General features: G+C 40.6%; 1 protein-coding gene and 1 pseudogene across 1 annotated transcript; both read left to right on the forward strand.

The window, feature by feature from the left end:
- The first annotated feature begins 306 nt into the window (after positions 1 to 306).
- On the forward strand, positions 307 to 19,557 carry LOC102425332 (cytochrome P450 2C18-like). Its single transcript, XM_023748871.1, has 7 exons — positions 307 to 814; positions 2,730 to 2,892; positions 3,046 to 3,195; positions 9,330 to 9,490; positions 10,702 to 10,878; positions 16,156 to 16,297; positions 19,470 to 19,557. Exons 1-7 carry the CDS (start codon positions 647 to 649, stop codon positions 19,478 to 19,480), a joined length of 972 nt encoding a protein of 323 aa, XP_023604639.1. The 5' UTR covers positions 307 to 646; the 3' UTR covers positions 19,481 to 19,557.
- On the forward strand, positions 13,992 to 14,517 carry LOC106695651 (annotated as a pseudogene).
- Positions 19,558 to 21,591: the final 2,034 nt, after the last annotated feature.

Genomic DNA, 21,591 nt, shown 5'->3' on the forward strand with positions numbered 1-21,591 from the left:
TGAGTTACGTTCCCTATGCTGTTAGTATGGGTCTTCAAAAGGCTTGTTTATATACAAGAATTGCCCCCTAAGGTATGAATTCTCAACTGGTCAATAATCTGTGAATCCAGAATATTGAACAATTTTTTAAACAATCCTTACCTGAGGATATGTTTTTATTGATTTGACAGAGAGAGACGGAGAAACATCGATATGCAAGAGAAACATCGATCGGTTGCCTCCTCTATGGGCCCCAACTGGAATGGAAACCACAACCTTCCCAGTTATAACGGGAATTGAACCCACTACCTTTTGGTGTACCAGACAACACTCCAAATCCACTGAGCCATGTGGGGATGGGCAAGAATGTTGAGCAATTTTTTTTTAATCAAAACATTTACTTTCACTGGTTCTTAACCATGTGGATGTTTAAAAATAAATAACAGTAGCTTGGCTTTACCCCAAACTTATTAAACCAGAATCTCAGGGGTGGGGATTTGTAACTGAGCAACAGACCAAAGTCCCTTGGAGAAAGAAAGATTAAAGTAACTAGATCTAGCTGGTTAATCACCCTTCGAATCAAAGAGGCACATACTGAGTAGCAGAGAGTGTTATGAGCATTTGGAGTTTAAGCTCCCAGTAGACTCAGTAGGAAGAGAGCGCTACGATGGGCCCGGTTGCGCTCCTGGTGCTCTGTCTCTCCTGTTTGCTTCTCCTGTCGCTGTGGATACAGAGCTCTGGAAGAAGGAAACTTCCACCTGGCCCTACTCCTCTCCCAATTATTGGAAACTTACTCCAGCTAGATGTGAAGAACATCAGCAAGTCCTTAAGCAATGTAAGTATGTTTTGTGTTCTTCCAGCAGCTTGCCAGGGGTAAGGAAATTAACATCTACTTCTAAATAAAATAGTTATTAAAATATGTGTTAAAATAAAATCATTAAAGCATGTCATTGTAAAGCAAATACTCCCCGTAGAGTATTATTTTTGACTTTTCACCCACAAGAACAGTGAAATAAAATACTAATGCGTTTTATGAGTGAGGTACTTTAGGTCTCTGTAGGCTGCAATCAAAAAATAAAGTAGCAAAAGATGGGAGAGCTGCTGCCCTGTTTAGTTTCCCCATTATTTACGGCGATTTTTAGCTGAAGATAAATGGTAAGAGAAATGTTTTTGGTTAGAAATTTCATTCAAGAAGTCACTGGAAGAAGATTTGACTTTGGGTGGTGGGCACACTATGCAATATTCAGATGACATATAGAACTGTACACCTGAAACCTATATAATTTTATTAATCAATGTCACCCAATAAATGTAATTTTAAAAGGAAGTCATCGCCCTAGCCGGCTTGGCTCAGTGGATAGAGTGACGGCCTGCAGACTGAAGGGTCCCAGTTCGATTCCGGCCAGGGGCACATGCCTGGGTTACAGGCTCAATCCCTGGTGAGGGGGGAAGGGTGGTGGTGTGCAGGAGGCAGCCAATCAATGATTCTCTCTCATCATTTTAAAAAATATATATATTTTATTGATTTTTTACAGAGAGGAAGGGAGAGAGATAGAGAGTTAGAAACATCGATCAGCTGCCTCCTGCACACTCCCCACTGGAGACGCGCCCGCAACCAAGGCACATGCCCCTGACTGGAATTGAACCTGGGACCCTTCAGTCCACAGGCCGACGCTCTATCCACTGAGCAAAACCGGCTACGGCGTCTCTCATCATTGATGTTTCTATTTCTCCTTCTCTCTTCCTCTCTGAAATCAATAAAGAAATATATATATTTTAAAAGAAAGTCATTTATAATAATAAAAGCATAATATGCTAATAAGACCAGACAGCCGAATGACCTTCTGGACGTCCTTCCGGACAAAGCTGGGGCTGTGAGGGCTGAGCCCCTTGCATGATTTTCGAGCACTGGGCCTCTAGTCTACTATATAAACACCATGTTTTGTTCAGAATAGGTAGGAAAACTGTACTTCTCAAAGGAAGCAAATTATGCCTGATATCAAGGAAAAAACTGGGATTAGGAATAGTGTGAGTGAAAGAGAGAAGTTATCAGGGCCAGCTTGCTGGTAACAGGATCCTTTGGGCACAGTCAGCAGCTCTGTGGCTGCCCGTGGCCCGGACTGCTGAAGGTGGAAGAAACTGCTTGTCCATGAGATGCCGCATGTCCTGGCGCTGCCCCTGTGGTGCTCCCTCCTTCTGTGTTAGTAATACAGAGGATCATGAACTGGGCTGGGCATTAGGATCATCCAGGGTGAGTTTCTTTTGAGAATAGGATTCCAGGACTCATCACAGGGCTACTGAATCAGAATTCTGATGGCAAGAGCTCCCCGGGTGATCCTGAAGGAGCAGGTGGGATCATTGGAGATTGACATATTGCTAAAGGATCCGAGGTTGTATAAATAGAGGCTCAAATTTCAATCTGTACATAGTAGCTAGGGGATGCAGAAAATGCACTGAAATTCTCTGACATCCATTTCCTTATTGGTAAGTGGGGCAAATGAACCGCTGACGATGCTGCTTTGAAGATTAATTGTAATATGTGTACAATTTACCCAGGCTGTTGCCGGGCACATAAGTGGCAGCTATTAACAATCACCCTCATATTTATGTAGTAACTTCAGAAATATTCTAGGCCATGTCACCGAATAAAAACATAAACCAGGATGATAATATCATTCTGAATCAGGCACAATATATTGTCAAATAGTGACTTCTTTGGCTAACATTTGAATCTCCTTTCCACTTGCCAGCTCTCAAAAGTCTACGGCCCGGTGTTCACTGTGTACTTTGGCATGAAGCCCACGGTGGTGCTGCACGGGTACGAGGCCATCAAGGAAGCCCTGATCGACCGGGGCGAGGAGTTTGCTGGAAGAGGCAGTTTCCCAGTGTTTGAGAAAGTTAGCCAAGGGTTTGGTAGGTGTGCGTGTGGAATAGGGACGGGGAGGATGGAAAATAGGAATTTGAAGATCTCTTCAGAAAGCTTGGCCCCTCGGTGTGGACGCCAAGGGTCAGCTTCCTCCTCCTTGTCTGGGACCTCCCTGCCAATTTCTTTTTCCCTCCTTGTAGGAATCCTTTTCAGCAGTGGAAAGAGATGGAAGGAGATCCGGCGCTTCTCCCTCATGACCCTGCGGAATCTGGGCGTGGGGAAGAGGAACATTGAGGACCGTGTTCAAGAGGAAGCCCGCTGCCTGGTGGAGGAGTTGAGGAAAACCAATGGTGGGTGATTCTATGCACTGTAACTCTGACCTTAACATTTCAGGGTGATCAACTCCTTCATATGGGTCTGGTGTCAGCCTCCCGTGGAGGAGTGAGGGTCTGAAGCAGAGCGCCAGGGAGGTTTTGTGTGTCCGTGCTCCTTGTGTGTGCACACCCTTGATTGTGCATAGTGTGGATTCAAAGGGTCGTTCGTTCCTATTTTCTCTAAACTTTAACTATTTTCACATCCGAAATCACAAAAAATAGTTTTTTAAAAAATTTGTTTTATTGCTTAAAGTATTACAAAAAGTATTACATATGTCTCCTCCCCACCCCCACTTGACATTCCCTGGCCTCCTCTACCCCCCAGTGTCTTGTGTCCACTGGTTATGCTTATATGTATGCATTCAAGTCCTTTGGTTGATCTCTTACTCCCACCCCCCTGCCCCCCAACCCTCCCCGGCCTTCCCGCTGTAGTTTGACAATCTGTTCGAGGCTGCTCTGCCTCTGTATCTATTTTTGTTCATCAGTTTATAATGGTCTTTATTATCCATAAATGAGTGAGATCATGTGGTATTTTTCCTTCACTGACTGGCTTATTTCACTTAGCATAATGCTCTCCAGTTCCATCCATGCTGTTGCAAATGGTAAGAACTCCTTCCTTTTTACAGCCGCATAGTATTCCATTGTGTAGATGTACCACAGTTTTCTAATCCATTCATCAGCTGATGGGCACTTAGGCTGTTTCCAAATCTTAGCTATGGTAAATTATGCTGCTATGAACATAGGGATGCATATATCCTTTCTGATTGGTGTTTCTGGTTTCTTGGGATATATTCCTAGAAGTGGGATCACTGGGTCAAATGGGAGTTCCATTTTTAGTTTTTTGAGGAAACTCCATACTGTCTTCCATAGTGGCTGCACCAGTCGGCATTCCCACCAGCAGTGCATGAGGGTTCCCTTTTCTCCACATCCTCTCCAGCACTTGTCGTTTGTTGATTTGTTGATGATAGCCATTCTGACAGGTGTGAGATGATACCTCATTGTTGTTTTGATTTGCATTTCTCGGATGATTAGTGACTTTGAGCATGTTTTCATATGTCTCTTGGCTTTCTGAATGTCCTCTTTTGAAAAGTGTCTATTTAGGTCCTTTGCCCATTTTTTGATTGGATTGTTTAGCTTCCTTTTGTTAAGTTGTATGAGTTCCCTATAAATGTTGGAGATTAAACCCTTATCGGTGATAACATTGGCAAATATGTTCTCCCATGCAGTGGGTTTTCTTGTTGTTTTGTTGATGGTTTCTTTTGCTGTGCAGAAGCTTTTTATTTGATGTAGTCCCATTTGTTTATTTTCTCTTTAGTTCCCAATGCCCTAGGAGCTGTATCAGTGAAGAAATTGCTTCGGCATATGACTGAGATTTTGTTGCCTTTGGATTCCTCTAGTATTTTTATGGTTTCCCGTTGTACATTTAAGTCCTTTATTCATTTTGAGTTTATTTTTGTGTATGGTGTAAGTTGGTGGTCTAGTTTCGTTTTTTTGCATGTATCTGTCCAATTTTCCCAACACCATTTATTGAAGAGACTGCCTTGATTCCATTGTATGTTCTTGCCTCCTTTGTCAAATATTAATTGAGCATATTGGTTTGGGTCTATTTCTGGGTTCTCTATTCTATTCCATTGATCTATATGTCTGTTCTTGTGCCAGTACCAGGCAGTTTTGAGAACAGTGGCTTTGTAATACAGCTTGATATCTGGTATTGAGATCCCACTTACTTTGTCCTTCTTTCTCAGGATCGCTGCAGTATTCGGGGTCTTTTTTTATTCCAGATGAATTTTTGGAGAGTTCGTTCTAGGTCTATGAAATATGCCGTTGGTATTTTAATGGGAAGTGCGTTGAATTTATAGATTGCTTTGGGTAGTATGGACATTTTAATGATGTTGATTCTACCAATCCATGAACATGGTACAAAGAATAGTTTTGAGTCATGTTTTGACAAAGTCAGGGAACAATGTTTTTGCTATAGCATAAATGTGGGTTATTTATTCCAAAGCACTTCACCAGGTGATGCTTGTCAAGTGGAAGTGGTGGGAATGACCTCATTACACTCTTACGGAACATGTAACAAGTAGCATGTGCTTGCATTTCATTGGCCTAGATTTGCATGGTCAGCCTCACAGACATCTCTAAGAGTGCCTTTTAGGGCCCAGTCCCATAGTTCGAGCCAATGATGATGCCATCTATGGTATTAATTGCTGAGGCATGTCTTTGTACAATTCCCATCACTTATGATTTCTCTGTAGAGACAGCACTATTTTAAACATATTGGCATTAATTACTTTTTGTTACTCACTGTATTAATTTATGTATTTTGAATATATGCTACATTAAAATTCTTCAAAATACAAAAAATGCTAAGTTATAAAATGTTTTATTTAACTAGATTTAAACCATTATCAAGTACAACTTATCCTGTCTTCTCTAAGTAGAATTTGGCTCTGTTTTCAGTTTGCTAAACTTGCCCCAACTTTGTTGGACTTTGGTGACAAGTATGTGGCAATTATCTGCCTTCCACAGCTGGTGTAATGATCTGAAAAGTGCTTTGTCAAAATGACACTGATTTTTGGCTTGGTTTACAAATTACCCTGTTTTATTTATTTTTTAAAATATATTTTTTATTGATTTTTGAGAGGAAGGGAAAGAGAGAGAGAGATAGAAGCATCCTATATAATAAAAACCTAATATGCTATGTGTCTAGTCAGCCGTTCAACCAATTAAAGCATAATATGCTAATGATATGCTAAGGCTGCTCAACCACTCACTATGATGTGCAATGACCACCAGGTGCCAACACTCCAACCTGTAGGTTAACATTCTGCTGGGGTCCGGCCGATCAGGACTGAGCTAGACGGGCTGGACATGCCCTAGAGCACTCCCATGGTTCCTCCCTGGCTGGCCAACCTCCCGCATCTCTCCCTGGCCCCGATCGTGCACCAGTGGGGTTCCTTGGCCTGGCCTGTGCCCTCTAGCAATCTGGGACCCCTTGTGCGATGTTGGAGAGCCAGTTTCGGCCCGATCCTGCAGGCCAGGCTGAGGGACCCCACTAGTGCACAAATTCGTGCACCAGGACTTTAGTCAAGATAAGAGAGGATCACTGATTGGTTGCCTCCTGCACACCCCCTCCAGGGGATCGAGCTTGCAACCCAGGCATGTGCCCTGATCGGAATCAAACCATGACCTCCTGTTGCATAGGTCAATGCTAAACCACTGAGCCACGCCAGCAGAGCTATCTATTTTAAATTCTTTCTTCCATATTATGTGAAAGGAAACACCAAAAATCATATTTCACCTGTGAATCACAGACAGACAAAGAAATCCCCAAGGCTTTTCAAATTATCCTTTACCTATCAGGTTAAAATAAAAGTTGTTTTAGCCTTGGCAGGTTGGCTCAGTTGATTAGAATATAGTCCTATACACCAAAAGATTGCAGGTTTGGTTCCCAGTTGAGGGCACCTACAGGTGGCAACTGATCTATGTTTCTCTCTCACATCAATGTTTTTCTCTCTATCTTCCTTTCTCTCTCTTTAAAATTCAGTAAAAGCATATCCTTAGATGAGAATTAAAAAGAAAAAAAAAGTTTTTTTAAAGCTTAGAGCCCTGGAACATATTTTTTAAATCCTCACCCGAGGATATTTTTTGAATTGATTTTTTTCTTGTTTTGAGACGGAGGAAAGGAGGGGGAGAAAAAAACATTGTTGACTCGCCTTACACGGGGTTCCTGACCTGGGCAGCCTGCAACCGAGGTACCTGCCCTTGACTGGAATTGAACCCAGGACCCTTCAGTCTGTGGGTCTACTCTCTATCCACTGAGTCAAATCAGCTAGCGCCTTGGAACATTTAACAGAGCCTGGCCTAGAAGCCACTAACTAGATATTTCCTTTTATTCTATGCCCTACTATTTCCTCCACACATTAAACAAAAATTTATAGTATAAAGCAATGGTCGCCAACCTTTCAGACCTCACAAACCACCAGTGGCCCATGGACCACCAGTTGGCGACCGCTGGTATAAAGCACATAACATGAGATCTACCCTCTTAGCAATTAAGCATACATTACAGTATCAGGCAGCTAACTCCTCAGTAGGGCTCAAGCTCCACAGGGTGGGGTGACAGGTAATCCAGAGGGTGGGGCTATTGCTTTCCTCCAGGGGAGTGTGCCACCCAAGAAAGATGGCATCTGTGTTATTAGAGAATAACGCAGCACAGGGTTCCTGGTGGCTCTCTCCCCAGAGCCACAAACCCAGGCTCTCCTCATAGAACTATAGTCCATGCCACCCTCCCTTCCTCTGCCAGAGCCCAGGTTAGTGGTTATGAATGAGATTTTGGGTATTGGCTCTTTAAGAGGGCACCTGTGTCTCTAGCAGACTTCCATCTCCCCCTGGTGGACAGAATCCCTGCTAATTTTTACAGCCAGATATTACATGGGAGCCTCTTCCCAGCTCTTGTGCTTGGGGCTGGGTAGCCTGGCTTGGAGTTGAGACCCCACACTTCTCAGGGGGAACCTTTGCAGCTGAGATCTCTCTCCAGAATCTCAGCTACCAGCCCTTTTCATGTCTCCACTCCCCCTACCAGTCTCAATGTGGCTTCTTCTGTAAATCCTTGGTTATAAGACTTCTCTTCAGCTAGTCTTCAGTTGGTTATTCAGGTAGATTGCTCTATATTTTAGTTGTAATTCCAGTTTGGTCCTGGGTGGAGGTGAGTGTACCATCCACCTACTCTGCCACCATCTTGGATCCTCCAGTAGGGAAAAATTTTTAAAAATATGTTTTTATTGATTTTAGAGAGAGAAGACAGGGGGAGAGAGAGATAGAAACATTGATGAGAGGGAATCATTGATCGGCTGCCTCCTGCACACCCCCTACTGGGGATTGAGCCCACAACCCCGGCACGTGCCCTGTCTGGGAATCAAACCAGTGACCTCTTGATGCATGGGACAATGCTCAATCCACTGGGCAACATTGGCCAGGTGGGAGGGAAATTTTTTTAAACATTGAAATAAAGATTTAAAAGAACTCCATTTTTGTTTTGCTTATGTGGGATTTATGTTTGAAATAAAAAATTCTCATTTCATTTTTATTTTAGGCAAAAAAATCCATTTTATAATAATTGTTCACTTGTATTAGCTTTTCCTTTTTTTTTAAATATATTTTATTGGTTTCTTACAGAAAGGAAGGGAGAGAGATAGTTAGAAACATCAATGAGAGAGAAACATTGATCAGCTGCCTCCTGCACACCCCCTACTGGGGATGTGCCCGCAACCAAGGCACATGCCTTTGACCGGAATCGAACCTGGGACCTTTCAGTCCGCAGGCAGACGCTCTATCCACTGAGCCAAACCAGTCAGAGCTATATATTAGCTTTTCTTGTCTTACAACAAGGATGCTTGCTGCTTCTTTACACTTATTCTTTCAAATATACGAATTCACCCACAATCTTCCTCGCTATAGCTCCCCCTCTGATGCTTCTACAGATGATTCTTTCAATTATTCATCATACATAAAACATCGTGAGGTCTCTATTCTTTCTCTATACCAGCACTTAATTTTCTACAGGCTTTGCAGACAAATGATATTCAGCACTAACTTTAATTATGACATATATAAAAATGGCCTCTTTAAATGTTTTTTTTCCCTTTATTTTTTTCTTCCAAATTAACAGTCACCTTGGGTGAAAAGTAAAGACAATTTGTACTTGAATACAAATAAAGACAATGGGTATAAATTGAGTATTTTTTTCAGAAAACTGTTATTTAATTAGCTAGGTTGAAATAATATACTCAGGTTAAGGTAAAAGTAATGCATTGATTTTATGCATGTTGAATATTTTTAATAATATATTTTATTGATTTTTTACAGAAAGGAAGGGAGAGGGATAGAAAGTTAGAAACATCAATGAGAGAGAAACATTGATCAGCTGCCTCCTGCACACCCTCTACTGGGGATGTGCCCACATGCATGTTGAATATTTTGCTGTTAGGAAATTTATAGGCAAGATATTGCTTTAAAGTTTCTAAAATTATCTTTACCTGTTATTTCATAATCGAAGTGTTTCATATGTATATTCTAATGGTGTTTTAAAATTGTTTCTGATTCTTTAGCATCACCCTGTGATCCCACTTTTATCCTGGGCTGTGCTCCCTGCAATGTGATCTGCTCCATTATTTTCCAGAAGCGTTTTGATTATAAAGATAAAGCTTTTCTAAACATAATGGGAAGGTTTAATGAAAATGTCAAGATTCTGAGCTCTCCATGGATTCAGGTGAGGCCAAGATTGTTTCTTCACATCTTTATGGAATCCTTTATGCTCTTTTCTCCAAGAAGTCCACATCGCTGTGTGTACCAAGCCGTGAAGTGAATGGGTGAATGCCACAGTCCTTCCCAGAGCTTAGCATCATGAAGTGCTCATCTGGGAAATTGGGCCGAGCCCTTTAATGATAGACCAGAAAAGAAATGCCCAGAATACAGATCTGGAATTCAACCCTATTGACCCTGTCCAGGATTTTCCTGCTAAATTCCAAAGCCCAATTTCCCATAAAGTACTTTGATAACTTCCAGAAACAGGCCTATTGTACTAAATGGACTTCTGGGTTCCTCTTGAAAGGATTCCATTACCCACAGGTCTTGTCATTAGTCAATACTTGGCGACTTCTTCAGTACATTAGCTGACAGAAATATATGCATTTAGGGAGGAAGAGAATATCTCCTTCAAGAAGGGAGAATATTTGGGACCACAGATGCTGCTAGGGAACACTAACTGGGGTAAGAGTATTTGATGCTTTAGTTAGCATCCTAACAGACAAAGTAATTGTTTGGGGGATGACAAAATGATTGGGTACATGGTGTATGAACCATACACAAACATCACAAGTTTACCCTGTGCGAGTTGACATGTTCTGTACTCTGCCTAAAAGATAGTGATGTGGTCTTAAAGAAGTCACTTAACTGCCCTGTGCACAGTTACTTCATATATAAAATGTTGAGTTGTGTTTCATGGTATCACCAGGACCCTCCCAGTTCTAAGATACTGATTCGTCTGAGGCTACTAAACAGAGCTAGAAACAGCAAGGTTACGTTTTGTGCGCTGTATCAGATTGCCTAAACTCCCTCCCTCTCTGTTGTCATCTACAAAATGTGAATCATAGTATTTCATGCCATCCCATATTTCAAGATTTCAGGGAAGAATTGATGTAAAAAATGAGAGAACTGATATGTGCCTGTTTTTATACTATAAGCATGATGAATGTGTATAGAAGTGATTACCATCTTTGCTCCTCTGGTCAGAACTTTCTCCCTCAAATACACCTATCAGTGTAGAAAGTTACATATTTGTAAAATAGAAATCCCCCTCAAAACAAAGACCATATTTCATTAATATTTCCAGTACAGTTTCTGACTAGGGCTCAGTATATGGTATATGTCTTCATTAAGTGTTTTTTTTTTTATCAGATAAACTATCCTTTTCTCTTCTAGATCTACAACAATTGCCCTGTTCTCCTGGACTATTTCCCAGGGAGTCAGAACAAAGTATTTAAAAATATTGCTTTTATAAGAAGTTATGTTACAGAGAAAACAAAGGAACATCAAGCATCCCTGGACATTCACAATCCTCGGGACTTCATTGATTATTTCCTGATCAAAATGGAGCAGGTAAAGTGTTAACAAGCACTCAGTTATTTGACTGCTTGTGCATCTTGTGGTTCACTGAATACTTTTTGTATTTACCAGAGATATTTCAATGGTCAGGGAAGTAATTCTGACAAGCATCTTAAGGAAATATAGTGTGCATGAATCTACACCAAGCAATATGGAAGATATACTATTAGGTTGTTAAATGAACAGTGAATTGTTAAATAAGTGGACTACATTAATCCTGCTTTTTAGGTACTAATAATTTACCTGAGGAGAGACAGAATGATGCCTGAAGTGAAAACAGAAACAATTACAAACAAATTAGAAAATACAGAATAGTATGCCATGATGTGAACATGGACATGACGTTGCCCACAGTGTATGAGAATGGAATAGCATGGCTTTACCTTGCTGGGTTTCCTGCACATCCAGTGGTTGAAAATAAATCTTAATATATTTATAGTGAAGGACAGGGGAGAGGATTTCAGAAGGGTGAGTGGTGTATGTAGAGGTGTAGAGGTTGTGGTGAGAAATAGGTGGATGGAAGAGACAAGCCTTAACTGAATGTAAAATAAATGAATTGGCATAGGAATCGAGTTGGAAGTTGGTGTCAGTAGGCATGAATCCTGAACCATTTGTTGAAAAGACTATTTTATAGCACATGAATTGCCTTGGTACCCTCATCAAAAATCAATTGACTGGATTAAAAATGGTGTGGAGTAAGTGGATGCTACACAGACACGCTCCCAGGACCAAACTGGAATTGCAACTAGAATACAAAAAAAAAAAAAAAAAAATCCTGAATAATCAATGGGAGACTAGCTGGAGAGAACGGTGATAACCAACGACATAAAGTGGAGACTACCTAGAGACTGGTAGGAAGGATCTGAAACCAAGATTACTATGTCCAGCAAGGCTATCATTCAAAATAGATGGACCAAAAAAAAGGCTAAAGAAATACAGAAATATAATGGCAATAAATAAGTACCTATTAATAATAACCCTAAAGGTAAATGGATTAAATACGCCAATCAAAAGGCATAGGGTAGCTGAATGGATACAAAAACATGACCCAACTATATGTTATCTACAAGAGACCCACCTCAGAACAAAAGACACACACAGAATGAGAATGAAGGGATGGAAAAATTTTTTCCATGGAAATGGAAAAGAAAAAAACACTGGAGTAGCTATACTCATATCCAACAAAATAGACTTTAAAATGAAGGCCATCACAAGAGACAACAAAGGTCACTACATAATACTAAAGGGATTGACCCAACAAGAGGATATAACCCTGGTAAACATATATGCACCCAATATAGGAGCACCTAAACATATTAAAAAATAAAACACCAAACTTCTATAGGACTTTAAGAAAGAGATCAACAACAATACAGTCATAGCAGGGGACTTTAACACCCCACTGACTTTGGATAGATATTCCAGACAAAAACTTAACAAGGAAATAGTGACTCCAAAGAACACACTGGATCAGATGGATTTAATTGATCCATTTGTAGCATATTTCACTCCAAAGCTGCAGAATATGCATTCTTCTTAAGTGCACATGGATCATTTACAAAGATAGACCACATGTTAGGACACAGAACAAATCTTTACAAATTCAAGAAGACTGAAATCATATCAAGGATCTTCTCAGATCACAGTGGAATGAAATTAGAAATCAACTAATGTAAAAACACCCCAAAACATTAAAAAACATGAAGGCTAATGAGCATGTTACTAAATAATGAATGGGTTACCAACGAGATCAAAAAAGAAATAAAAAAAAAACTTACTGGAAAGGAATGAAAATGAACACACAACAACTCCACATTTTGGGGACACAGCAAAAGCAGTCCTGAGAAGGAAGTTCATAGTATTATAGGCCTACCTCAAAAGACAAGAAAAATTAACAATGAAATATTTAACCTTACAACTTAACTAGAAAGAGAACAAGAAAAGCCCAGAGTAAGTAGAAGGAAGGAAATAATAAAGTTTAGAGCAGAAATAAATGACATAGAGACTAAAAAAACAATACAAAAAAATCAATGAAACCAAGAGCTGGTTCTTTGAAAGGATAAACAAGATTGATGAACCATTAGCCAGACTCATCAAGAAATAAGGAGAGAGGATCCAAATAAATAAAATCAGAAACGAAAGCAGAGAAATAACCACTGACACTACAGAAATACAAAGGATTGTAAGAAAATACTATGAACAACTATACGCCAACAAGCTGGACAATGTGGATGAAATGGACAAATTCCTAGAAAAATACAATCTCCCAAAATTGAATCAGGAAGAATAAAAAAACCTGAATAGGCCAGTAACAACTGATGAAATAGAAGCAGTAATAAAAAAACTCCCACCAAACAAAAGCCCATGTCTAGACAGCTTCACAGGGGAGTTTTACCAAACATTCAAGAACTATCACCTATACTCCCCAAACTATTCCAAAAAATCTAAGAGGAAGGAATACTTCCAAGCCTTGTTTATGAGGCCAGCATTATCCTAATTCCAAAACCAGGTAAAGACATTACAAAGAAAGAATTACAGGCCAATACCCCTGATGAATATAGATGCTAAAATCCTCAACAAAATATTAGCAAATCGGATCCAGCAATATATTAAAAAGATCATACACCATGACCAAGTGGGATTCATTCCAGGGATGCAAGGCTGGTATAATAGTTGCTAATCAATAAATGTGATACATCACATAAACAAACTGAAAGACAAAAATTACATGATATCAATAGATGCAGAAAAAGCATTCGACAAAATCCAATACCCATTTTTGATAAAAACTCTCAGCAAAGTGGGAATAGAGGGAGCATATCTCAACATGATAAAGGCCATATATAACAAACCTACCGCAAATATCATACTCAATGGGCAAAAACTAAAAGCATTTCCCTTAAGAACAGAAATAAGACAGGGATGTCCACTTTCACCCCTCTTGTTCAACATAGTACTGGAAATTCTAGCCACAGTGATCAGACAAGAAGAAATAAAAGGCATCCAAATGGGAAAGAAGGAAGTAAAACTCTCATTATTTGCAGATGACATGATATTGTACATAGAAAACCCTAAAGACTCCACCAAAAAACTACTAGATTTAATAAATGAATTTGGCGGCTCTGCAGCATAATTTAAGCCTTGGAGGAGCTGTAGTTGTCACAATCTACAAGATGGGCTTTTCGAAGCTGCCAGAACTGAACAAATTGAGGCTGCTCCAATCAGTGCTGCAGTTGAAGGATTTAAGGCAAAGCTTGTCTTTAAGAAAATTGAAAAGAAGCTTGAAGAAGCAGGGGAACAGTTTGTGAAGAAAATTGGCGGTATTTTGGCCTTCAAGGTGAAGGATGGCCCTGGGGGTAAAGAAGCCACCTGGGTGGTGGATGTGAAGAATGGCAAAGGATCAGTGCTTCCCAGCTCAGATAAGGAAGCTGACTGCACAGTCACCATGGCTGACTCGGACTTGATGGCTTTGATGATGGGTAAAATGAATCCTCAGTCGGCCTTCTTTCAAGGTAAATTGAAAATCACTGGCAACATGGGTCTGGCTATGAAGTTACAAAATCTTCAGCTCCAGCCAGGCAAAGCTAAGCTGTGAAGAACTTCCTGTGCCTTCCTTTGAAAATCAAGATGAGATTTACAAATATATATGCATATATTTCACTGTCAGAACTTAGACTGAAACCATGCATTGGCAAATAGCATGAGATTTGTTTTTAAGTGGGTGTGACCAATCCTGTTTTCCCTAAGCGCTGGGTGAACAGAGCCTGATGGTGTACTACTGCTTTGTTGAATTGCATACAACTGTGTGTTAAAATGTTCATATGGTAATTATGGTTTGGGATAAAATTGAGTTCCAGAATAAAATTAGGAACAGCAAAATCCAAAAACTATGTAAACAAAAGCTCTCATTTTACTTATGAAGTATATTTGAGGATTATTCTGCTGAAGATTCAATTTAAGTTTTCCTTGGGAGAACTAAGGGAGAAACAAAACACCAGAAGCTGGCCAGAAATCAGTGTTGTGCATTTAATGACCTTAATCTGTTTTCCATTAATAGTTATTAAAATTCTGTGCTGGAATTAAAACAATTAAAATATTTGCATTTTGTGCCATCAGAATGGCATTTTCTTCCCAAATCTAAATAAAAGAAATATCAGAACTTGGGGGGAAATTTTGTAGCTGAACACAGGCATATTTTTTTAAAATAAAAATATTTTTAAATTAGTTTCCTTCTTGAAAATTCAGTGTTAAATTATTTTAATAGTAAAATTTGCTTTGATATGCACAGTTTAAAAATTATCTCATATTAATTTAAGTTTATAAAGTTCAATCCTGTTATAATTTTTCTTTTCATATGTTTAGTTTAGTGATTATCCACATTTATCTTTCTTCTTAGTTTTTCTAATGCTAATGTTATTTCTTATAACTCAGTAAAATATGGGGTAAAATAATGGAAGAATATTTAATAGAAAGTTAAAATTGCTCTTCCTGAAAAAATAAATAAAATAAATGAATTTGGCAATGTAGCAGGATACAAAATCAACACCCAAAAATCAATGGCTTTTTTATAGACCAAGAATGAATTCTCAGAAAGAGAAACTAAACAAATAATCCCATTTACCATTGCAACAAAGAAATTAAGATACTTAGGAATAAACTTAACCAAGGAGGCAAAGGACCTGTACTCAGAAAACTATTTATCCATGATCTATTGATGGACATTGTGTTGTGTCTGCCTTTGGCTCTTATGAGTAATGATGCTATAACATTTGTATACAGGTTTCTTCATGGACCTGTTTTCATTTTTGTTGGGTGCATTCCTAGGAGAGGAGTTGATGGGACCTACGGCAATGTTACGTCTAACATTTGAGGAACAGCCAAGCTTTTCCATGGTGTCTGCAGCATTTACATTCCCACCAGCAGTGTATGAGGGTTCCCATTTGTTGACAGTTGCCAATACTTATTTTCTCATTTTTATAATTATTAAAGCTGTTCTAATGAATATGAAGTATCCTGTGGCTTTGATTTGCATTTCCTTGATGACCAGTGATACTGAATATATTTTCATGTGCTGTTACCTATTTCTAATCTTCGGATAAATGTCATTCAAGTCCTTTGCTTATGTTTGTGGTTGAGCTGTTTTGTTTTGTTTTAAAAAATTGCACCTTGCAGTTTGTATGTTGGCTTAACTTTAAAACAAATGAATTATTTTGGATTAACTGGAATTCTGGAAAATGAATTTGTCAAATAATTTCATCAAACTATTCCTAGGAAAAGCACAATCCGCACGGGGAGTTCACTATTGACAACTTGACAATCACCGTGTCTGATTTCTTTGGAGCTGGGACAGAGACGACGAGTACCACGCTGAGATATGCTCTCCTGCTCCTGCTCAAGCACCCGGAGGTCTCAGGTACGCCCAGCATGGGGGGAGGGCTGAATTTCAGAAAAGACATTGGAAAGACACGGCAAGGACATTCCATCTTGTTTCTCTTAGAGAAATGTCATTATTAAAATGCCTCTGACCTGCTTCATTTTTCCAAGTTTAAAGAAGGGATAATAATGGGACATCTTTCTAAAATACAGGCTGATGTCTGAGAGGATTGAAGACGCTGTGGGCAGTAGCCAAAGCAATACAGTGCGGTCTGGATTTCCTGGGAGGTTATGTGTGGCAGGCACACACCAGCTTGGAGTGGCCTGGGACTGCACAGTGGTTTTATTATGAAAAGGCTACTCACTTTAAACAGTGGGTATATTCCTCAGAGATCTCCCCTCATTCTGAGAATGCAGGTTTCTAATGGAAACTCTTCTTACTGAAGCATAAGTGAAAATCCTAGAGACTTACTTAGTGAGGCTGCCTGAGATCATTTCCAGTCTAGAAAGTGTCCTAAAAATTGAGATTCCCAAGCAATGTGGTCCTATTCAGGCTTAAGATATTGCATAAAAGAATTTTGTTATTTCAGAAGTCTGTTTCCAGAAAGGAGTTGGTTGCCAAAACAAGATCTTTTCCAAGCACTTTATGTTAGAAATATACCTTTTTTTAAAAAATCCTCACCCGAGGATATTTTTCCATTGATTTTTAGAGAGTGGAAGCGAGAGGAAAAGACAGAGAGAAATATCGATGTGGGAGAAATACATCAATTGGTTGCCTCCTGCACTAGCCCTGACCAGTGCGTGGGTCAGGGAGGAGCCTGCAACCAAAGTTCCTGCCCTTCACGACAGAAATTAAACCTGGGACCCTTTAGTCCGCAGGCCAATGCTCTATCCACTGAGCCAAACTGGCTAGGAGAGAAATATACCTTTATAGAGTTACGGTTATGTGTAGCAGTTTAGAAACATACGTTATTTTTTTCCTGTGTTAAAATCCCACTAAAATGGTTACAACCTATTGCAAATGAGAATTAGTCTTCTAAAGTTGGATAAGAGGAGGTCAGGAAACAGCCAACAAATCTTCAACAAATTTCTGAAATGCAGAGAGCATATAGAGGGGAGATAATGAACTCAGTAGAGAGGATGAAATTGTAACCTCAGTGTCAGAAGAGGAAGTTCCATGAGGAGGAATCTTTGTGATTCTTAGGATATATTCCTAGAAGTGGGGACGCTAGGTCAAAAGGCAGTTCCATTGCTAATTTTTTGAGGAACCTCCATACTGTTTTCCACAGTGGCTGCACCAGTCTGCATTCCCACTAGCAGTGCACGAGGGTTCCCTTTTCTCCACATCCTTGCCAACACTTGTTGTTTGTTAATTTGTTGATGATAGCCATTCTGACAGGTGTGAGCTGACACCTGGTTTTAATTTGCATCTCTCTGATGATTAGTAATGTTGAGAGTTATTTCATGTCTATTGGTCATCTGTATGTCCTCTTTGGAGAAGTGTCTATTCAGGTCCTTTGGTGCAATAAGCCAGTCAGTGAAAGACAAATACCAAATGATCTCACTTACTAGTATATGTGGAATCTAATGAACAAAATAAACTGACGAACAAAATAGAAACAGAGTCATGGATACATGGAACAGACCGACAGCTGACAGAGGGGAGGGGTTGGGTTAGTCTGGGTGAAAAAGGTGAAGGGATTAGCCAAAGAACACACGCGCATACCCCATGGACACAGACAACAGTGTGGCGATAGCCAGAGGGAAGTGAGGGGCTAGAGCTGGGTGGAGGCAGGCAAAGGTAAGGGGAGGATGGGGGGGGGGGCGGAGATTGGGCACATCTGCAATAGTGTCAACAATAAAAATCAAGTTTAAAAAATTTATTTGTTTCCCTACATCCCTATAAGTTTTGATATATATATATATATATATATATATATATATATATATATATATTGATTTCAGAGAGGAAGGGAGAGGGAGAGAGAGATAGAAACATCAGTGATGAGAGAGAATCATTGATTGACTGCCTCCTGCACGCCCCACACTGGGGGTTGAGCTCCCAACCCAGGCATATGCCATGCCTGGGATTCAAACTGTGACCTCCTGGTTCATAGGTCGACACTCAAACACTGAGCCACATTGGCTGGGTGTATAAGTTTTGGTATTTAGAAGTACCAGTGTCAAAGAAGATAGAAGTAGAATCAGGCTGAAAAGGTAGCTCTCCCTGCCCAAGTCCCTTTGACAACTCCTTTTATCAGGTAACTGCTTTTCCCCAATACAATGAGGGAGGTTTATTTTCTAGAGAAATGACAGGGAAAGAGTGAGATGTAGGGCTGAAAAGAAACGTTAGGTAAGAATCTATTTCTAGAATTCAGAGACTCTTAGTTGCTTTCTCCATCCTACTTCCTGAAATTCAGCAGCCAGATTTTTAAAAAACTCCAGAGAGTGAACAGGTCTGGAGGAAAGACCTCCATAGTTGCCATGCAGATAGAACATTCTTTTGAAACGTGTATCAGAGTGAATGAAATAAAAGCATCCAACCCAAGACACAGGGTCATGAATTTCAGAACACGAGGATTAAAAAGAAAATCACAAAAACACTCAAAGAGCTTCATCATTTCGTGTGTAGGATTGGGATTCAGAACACCATCAGAATTCTCAAGAGTAACTATCAAACTGTACATTAATAAGAGTATATTCTCAGACCTGTACGTTTGACAAAAACTTTACACCCCACCCCCCTTTTCCCTTTTTCATCCAAATGTCTGTTTCCACGTCAGAGGAAGTCATGGGCTCAAGAAATCAGGAGGGCTCAAAGGAGAAGGAAATTGTCAGGGAGCTTGCTAGATGCCAGGCCTCGGAAATATCCACTTCAAAATGATTAGGTGGATAAAGCAGGTGTGAGGGGAGACACCAAGCAAAAAAAGAGAAATGATTGATTATCTGAGGTTTCCTAATAACGGGGAAATTGTTATTAGGAGTTAGAAGCATCCATCTCAGTATTCAGACATAATTCCAAATCGACAGTGCCCTCGGCGGTCCAGGGCCTGACTCTTGCTTCAACAGTGTTTGGACGGAACAGACCCCGGGACGCCCCTCCTTCCAGCCTCCGACCACCTTCCAGCATCTTATCCCCTCACCACCTTCAGAGCAACCTCTGAGACCAGCCAACACACCGGGTGTTTCCCTACCTTAACTCCTTCTTGCAGAACAACCATGAGCTCCAAACCTGTCAGAATTATTCCACCGAGTGGGAGGCTACCGTCAACCGCCTGGCCTGCATCTGCAGGCTCCCACCTACCTCTCTCTGGGCTTTTTGTTCCAACACGACGATGTGGCTCTCCAGGGCGCGGGCCATTTCCTCTGCGAGTTGGTGGAGAAGAAGTGCGAGCGGTTCTTAAAGTTGCAAAACCAGCGCGGTGGCCACATTCTCTCCAGGACACGCTGAGCCTCCCCAAGATAAGTGGGTGAAACTCAGGGCCATGGAAGGCGCCATGGCCTTGGAGAGGAACCTGAACCAGGCCTGTGGGAGCTGCAGGCCCTGGTTCTACACGCGCAGCCCCTCAGCTCTGTGACTTCTGGGAGAACCACTTCCTGGGTGAGGAGGTGAAGCTCATCAAGAAGATGGGCGACACCTGGCTCCTCTCTGCAGGCTGCCAGCCCTCAGGCTGGGCTGGGCCAGTATCCTTGGAAAGGCTCACCCTCCAGCACGACTAGGAGCCTTTGGAGCCCAGAGGCCTTTGAGGGGCCCCCTATGCATTCCCTGGTGTCTGGCTTTTACCTGAGCCTCTCCCCGAAACTGCTAGCCATTCTTTTAACCACCCTGAAGCCCTCTCCATCCATTGGACCAAATGAAACAATAAAGCTTTTTGTAGCAGGAGAGAGAGAGAGAGAGAGAAATTCTAAATGAAGATAGAGAAAATTATGAATTGAATGAAAGAATCATGGTTAAGTCCAAGAAAGTACCAAAAATGAAACATAATCATAGTCGTCTTACCAGAGAGGATATATAGTCAGAATGATGTTGAAATGTGATCTAACTATATTGGGGAAAACAGAATAAAGGGAATTGTGTACACGTCTGTGTGTATTTTGTATGAGGTTGGGATGGAGAAGTAAATTCTCACCTTCCTTACCAGGAAATCAGATATTGTCTAAAAATAGGCAAGTAAGAAATAGAAGTCATAGCCCTGACCGGTTTGGCTCAGTGGATAGAGCAGCCGTGGGCAAACTACGGCCCGCGGGCCGGATCCGGCCCATTTGAAATGAATAAAACTAAAAAAAAAAAAGACCGTACCCTTTTATGTAATGATGTTTACTTTGAATTTATATTAGTTCACACAAACACTCCATCCATGCTTTTGTTCCGGCCCTCCGGTCCAGTTTAAGAACCCATTGTGGCCCTCGAGTCAAAAAGTTTGCCCACCCCTGGGATAGAGCGTCAGCCTGTGGACTGAAGGGTCCCGGGTTCAATTCCAGTCAAGGGCATGTACCTTGGTTGAGAGCATATCCCCAGTGGGTGTGTGTGTGTGTGTGTGTGTGTGTGTGTGTGTGTGCAGGAGGCAGCAGATCAATGTTTCTAACTCTCTATCCCTTTCCCTTCCTCACTGTAAAAAATCAATAAAATATATTTTAAAAAAAGAAAGAAATAGAAGTCATTATTTATTTATTTAAAATAGACTTTTATTGATTTCAGAGAAGACGGGAGAGGGAAAGAGATAGAAATACACAAAACATACAAATACACAAAACATACATTATCATTTAACTTTCCAACCCACATATTATTTTGATATAAAATTATATTTGATTTCCTATTTTTCTTCGTACAAGGACTTAATTCCTTGACCATTTCATCATTTCTGTTTATATCATGAGGTATGCTTATACAGGTATGGGTTGCTGTATCTTAAGTCTAGCTAGTAGGAGAGCTGTATGTATCTACATGGCAATTATTTCTCTATGTCTGGGTGTATTTCTGGGCATATAACTGATGTTTACAATGACATCGAGACACCCTAGTGCTGCATGTATCCCTGAATCGGTATGTAAATACGGTATGCAATTTCCTGTTTTCCATCTGTCTTACTTATGTCTTACCAGCTAAAGTCCAGGAAGAGATTGACCGTGTCATTGGCAGAGAGCGGAGCCCCTGCATGCAGGACAGGAGCCACATGCCCTACACGGATGCTATGGTGCACGAGGTCCAGAGATACATTAACCTCCTCCCCACCAACCTGCCCCATGCAGTGACCTGTGATGTTAACTTCAGAAACTACCTCATCCCCAAGGTAAGATGTGTTCACCCACACTGACCTCAGTGGTCTTGAA

The sequence above is a fragment of the Myotis lucifugus genome, unplaced genomic scaffold (assembly GCF_000147115.1).
Source record: "Myotis lucifugus unplaced genomic scaffold, Myoluc2.0 scaffold_1991, whole genome shotgun sequence".
Taxonomy (NCBI): Eukaryota; Metazoa; Chordata; class Mammalia; order Chiroptera; family Vespertilionidae; genus Myotis; species Myotis lucifugus.

Excerpts from the sequence above, each read along its gene's own strand:
- LOC102425332 (XM_023748871.1), top strand. The coding sequence starts at position 647 with ATGGGCCCGGTTGCGCTCCTGGTGCTCTGTCTCTCCTGTTTGCTTCTC. Across the intron at positions 2,893-3,045 it reads GAAAGTTAGCCAAGGGTTTG|GAATCCTTTTCAGCAGTGGA; the intron begins GTAGGTGTGCGT and ends CCCTCCTTGTAG. Across the intron at positions 9,491-10,701 it reads TGAGCTCTCCATGGATTCAG|ATCTACAACAATTGCCCTGT; the intron begins GTGAGGCCAAGA and ends TTTCTCTTCTAG.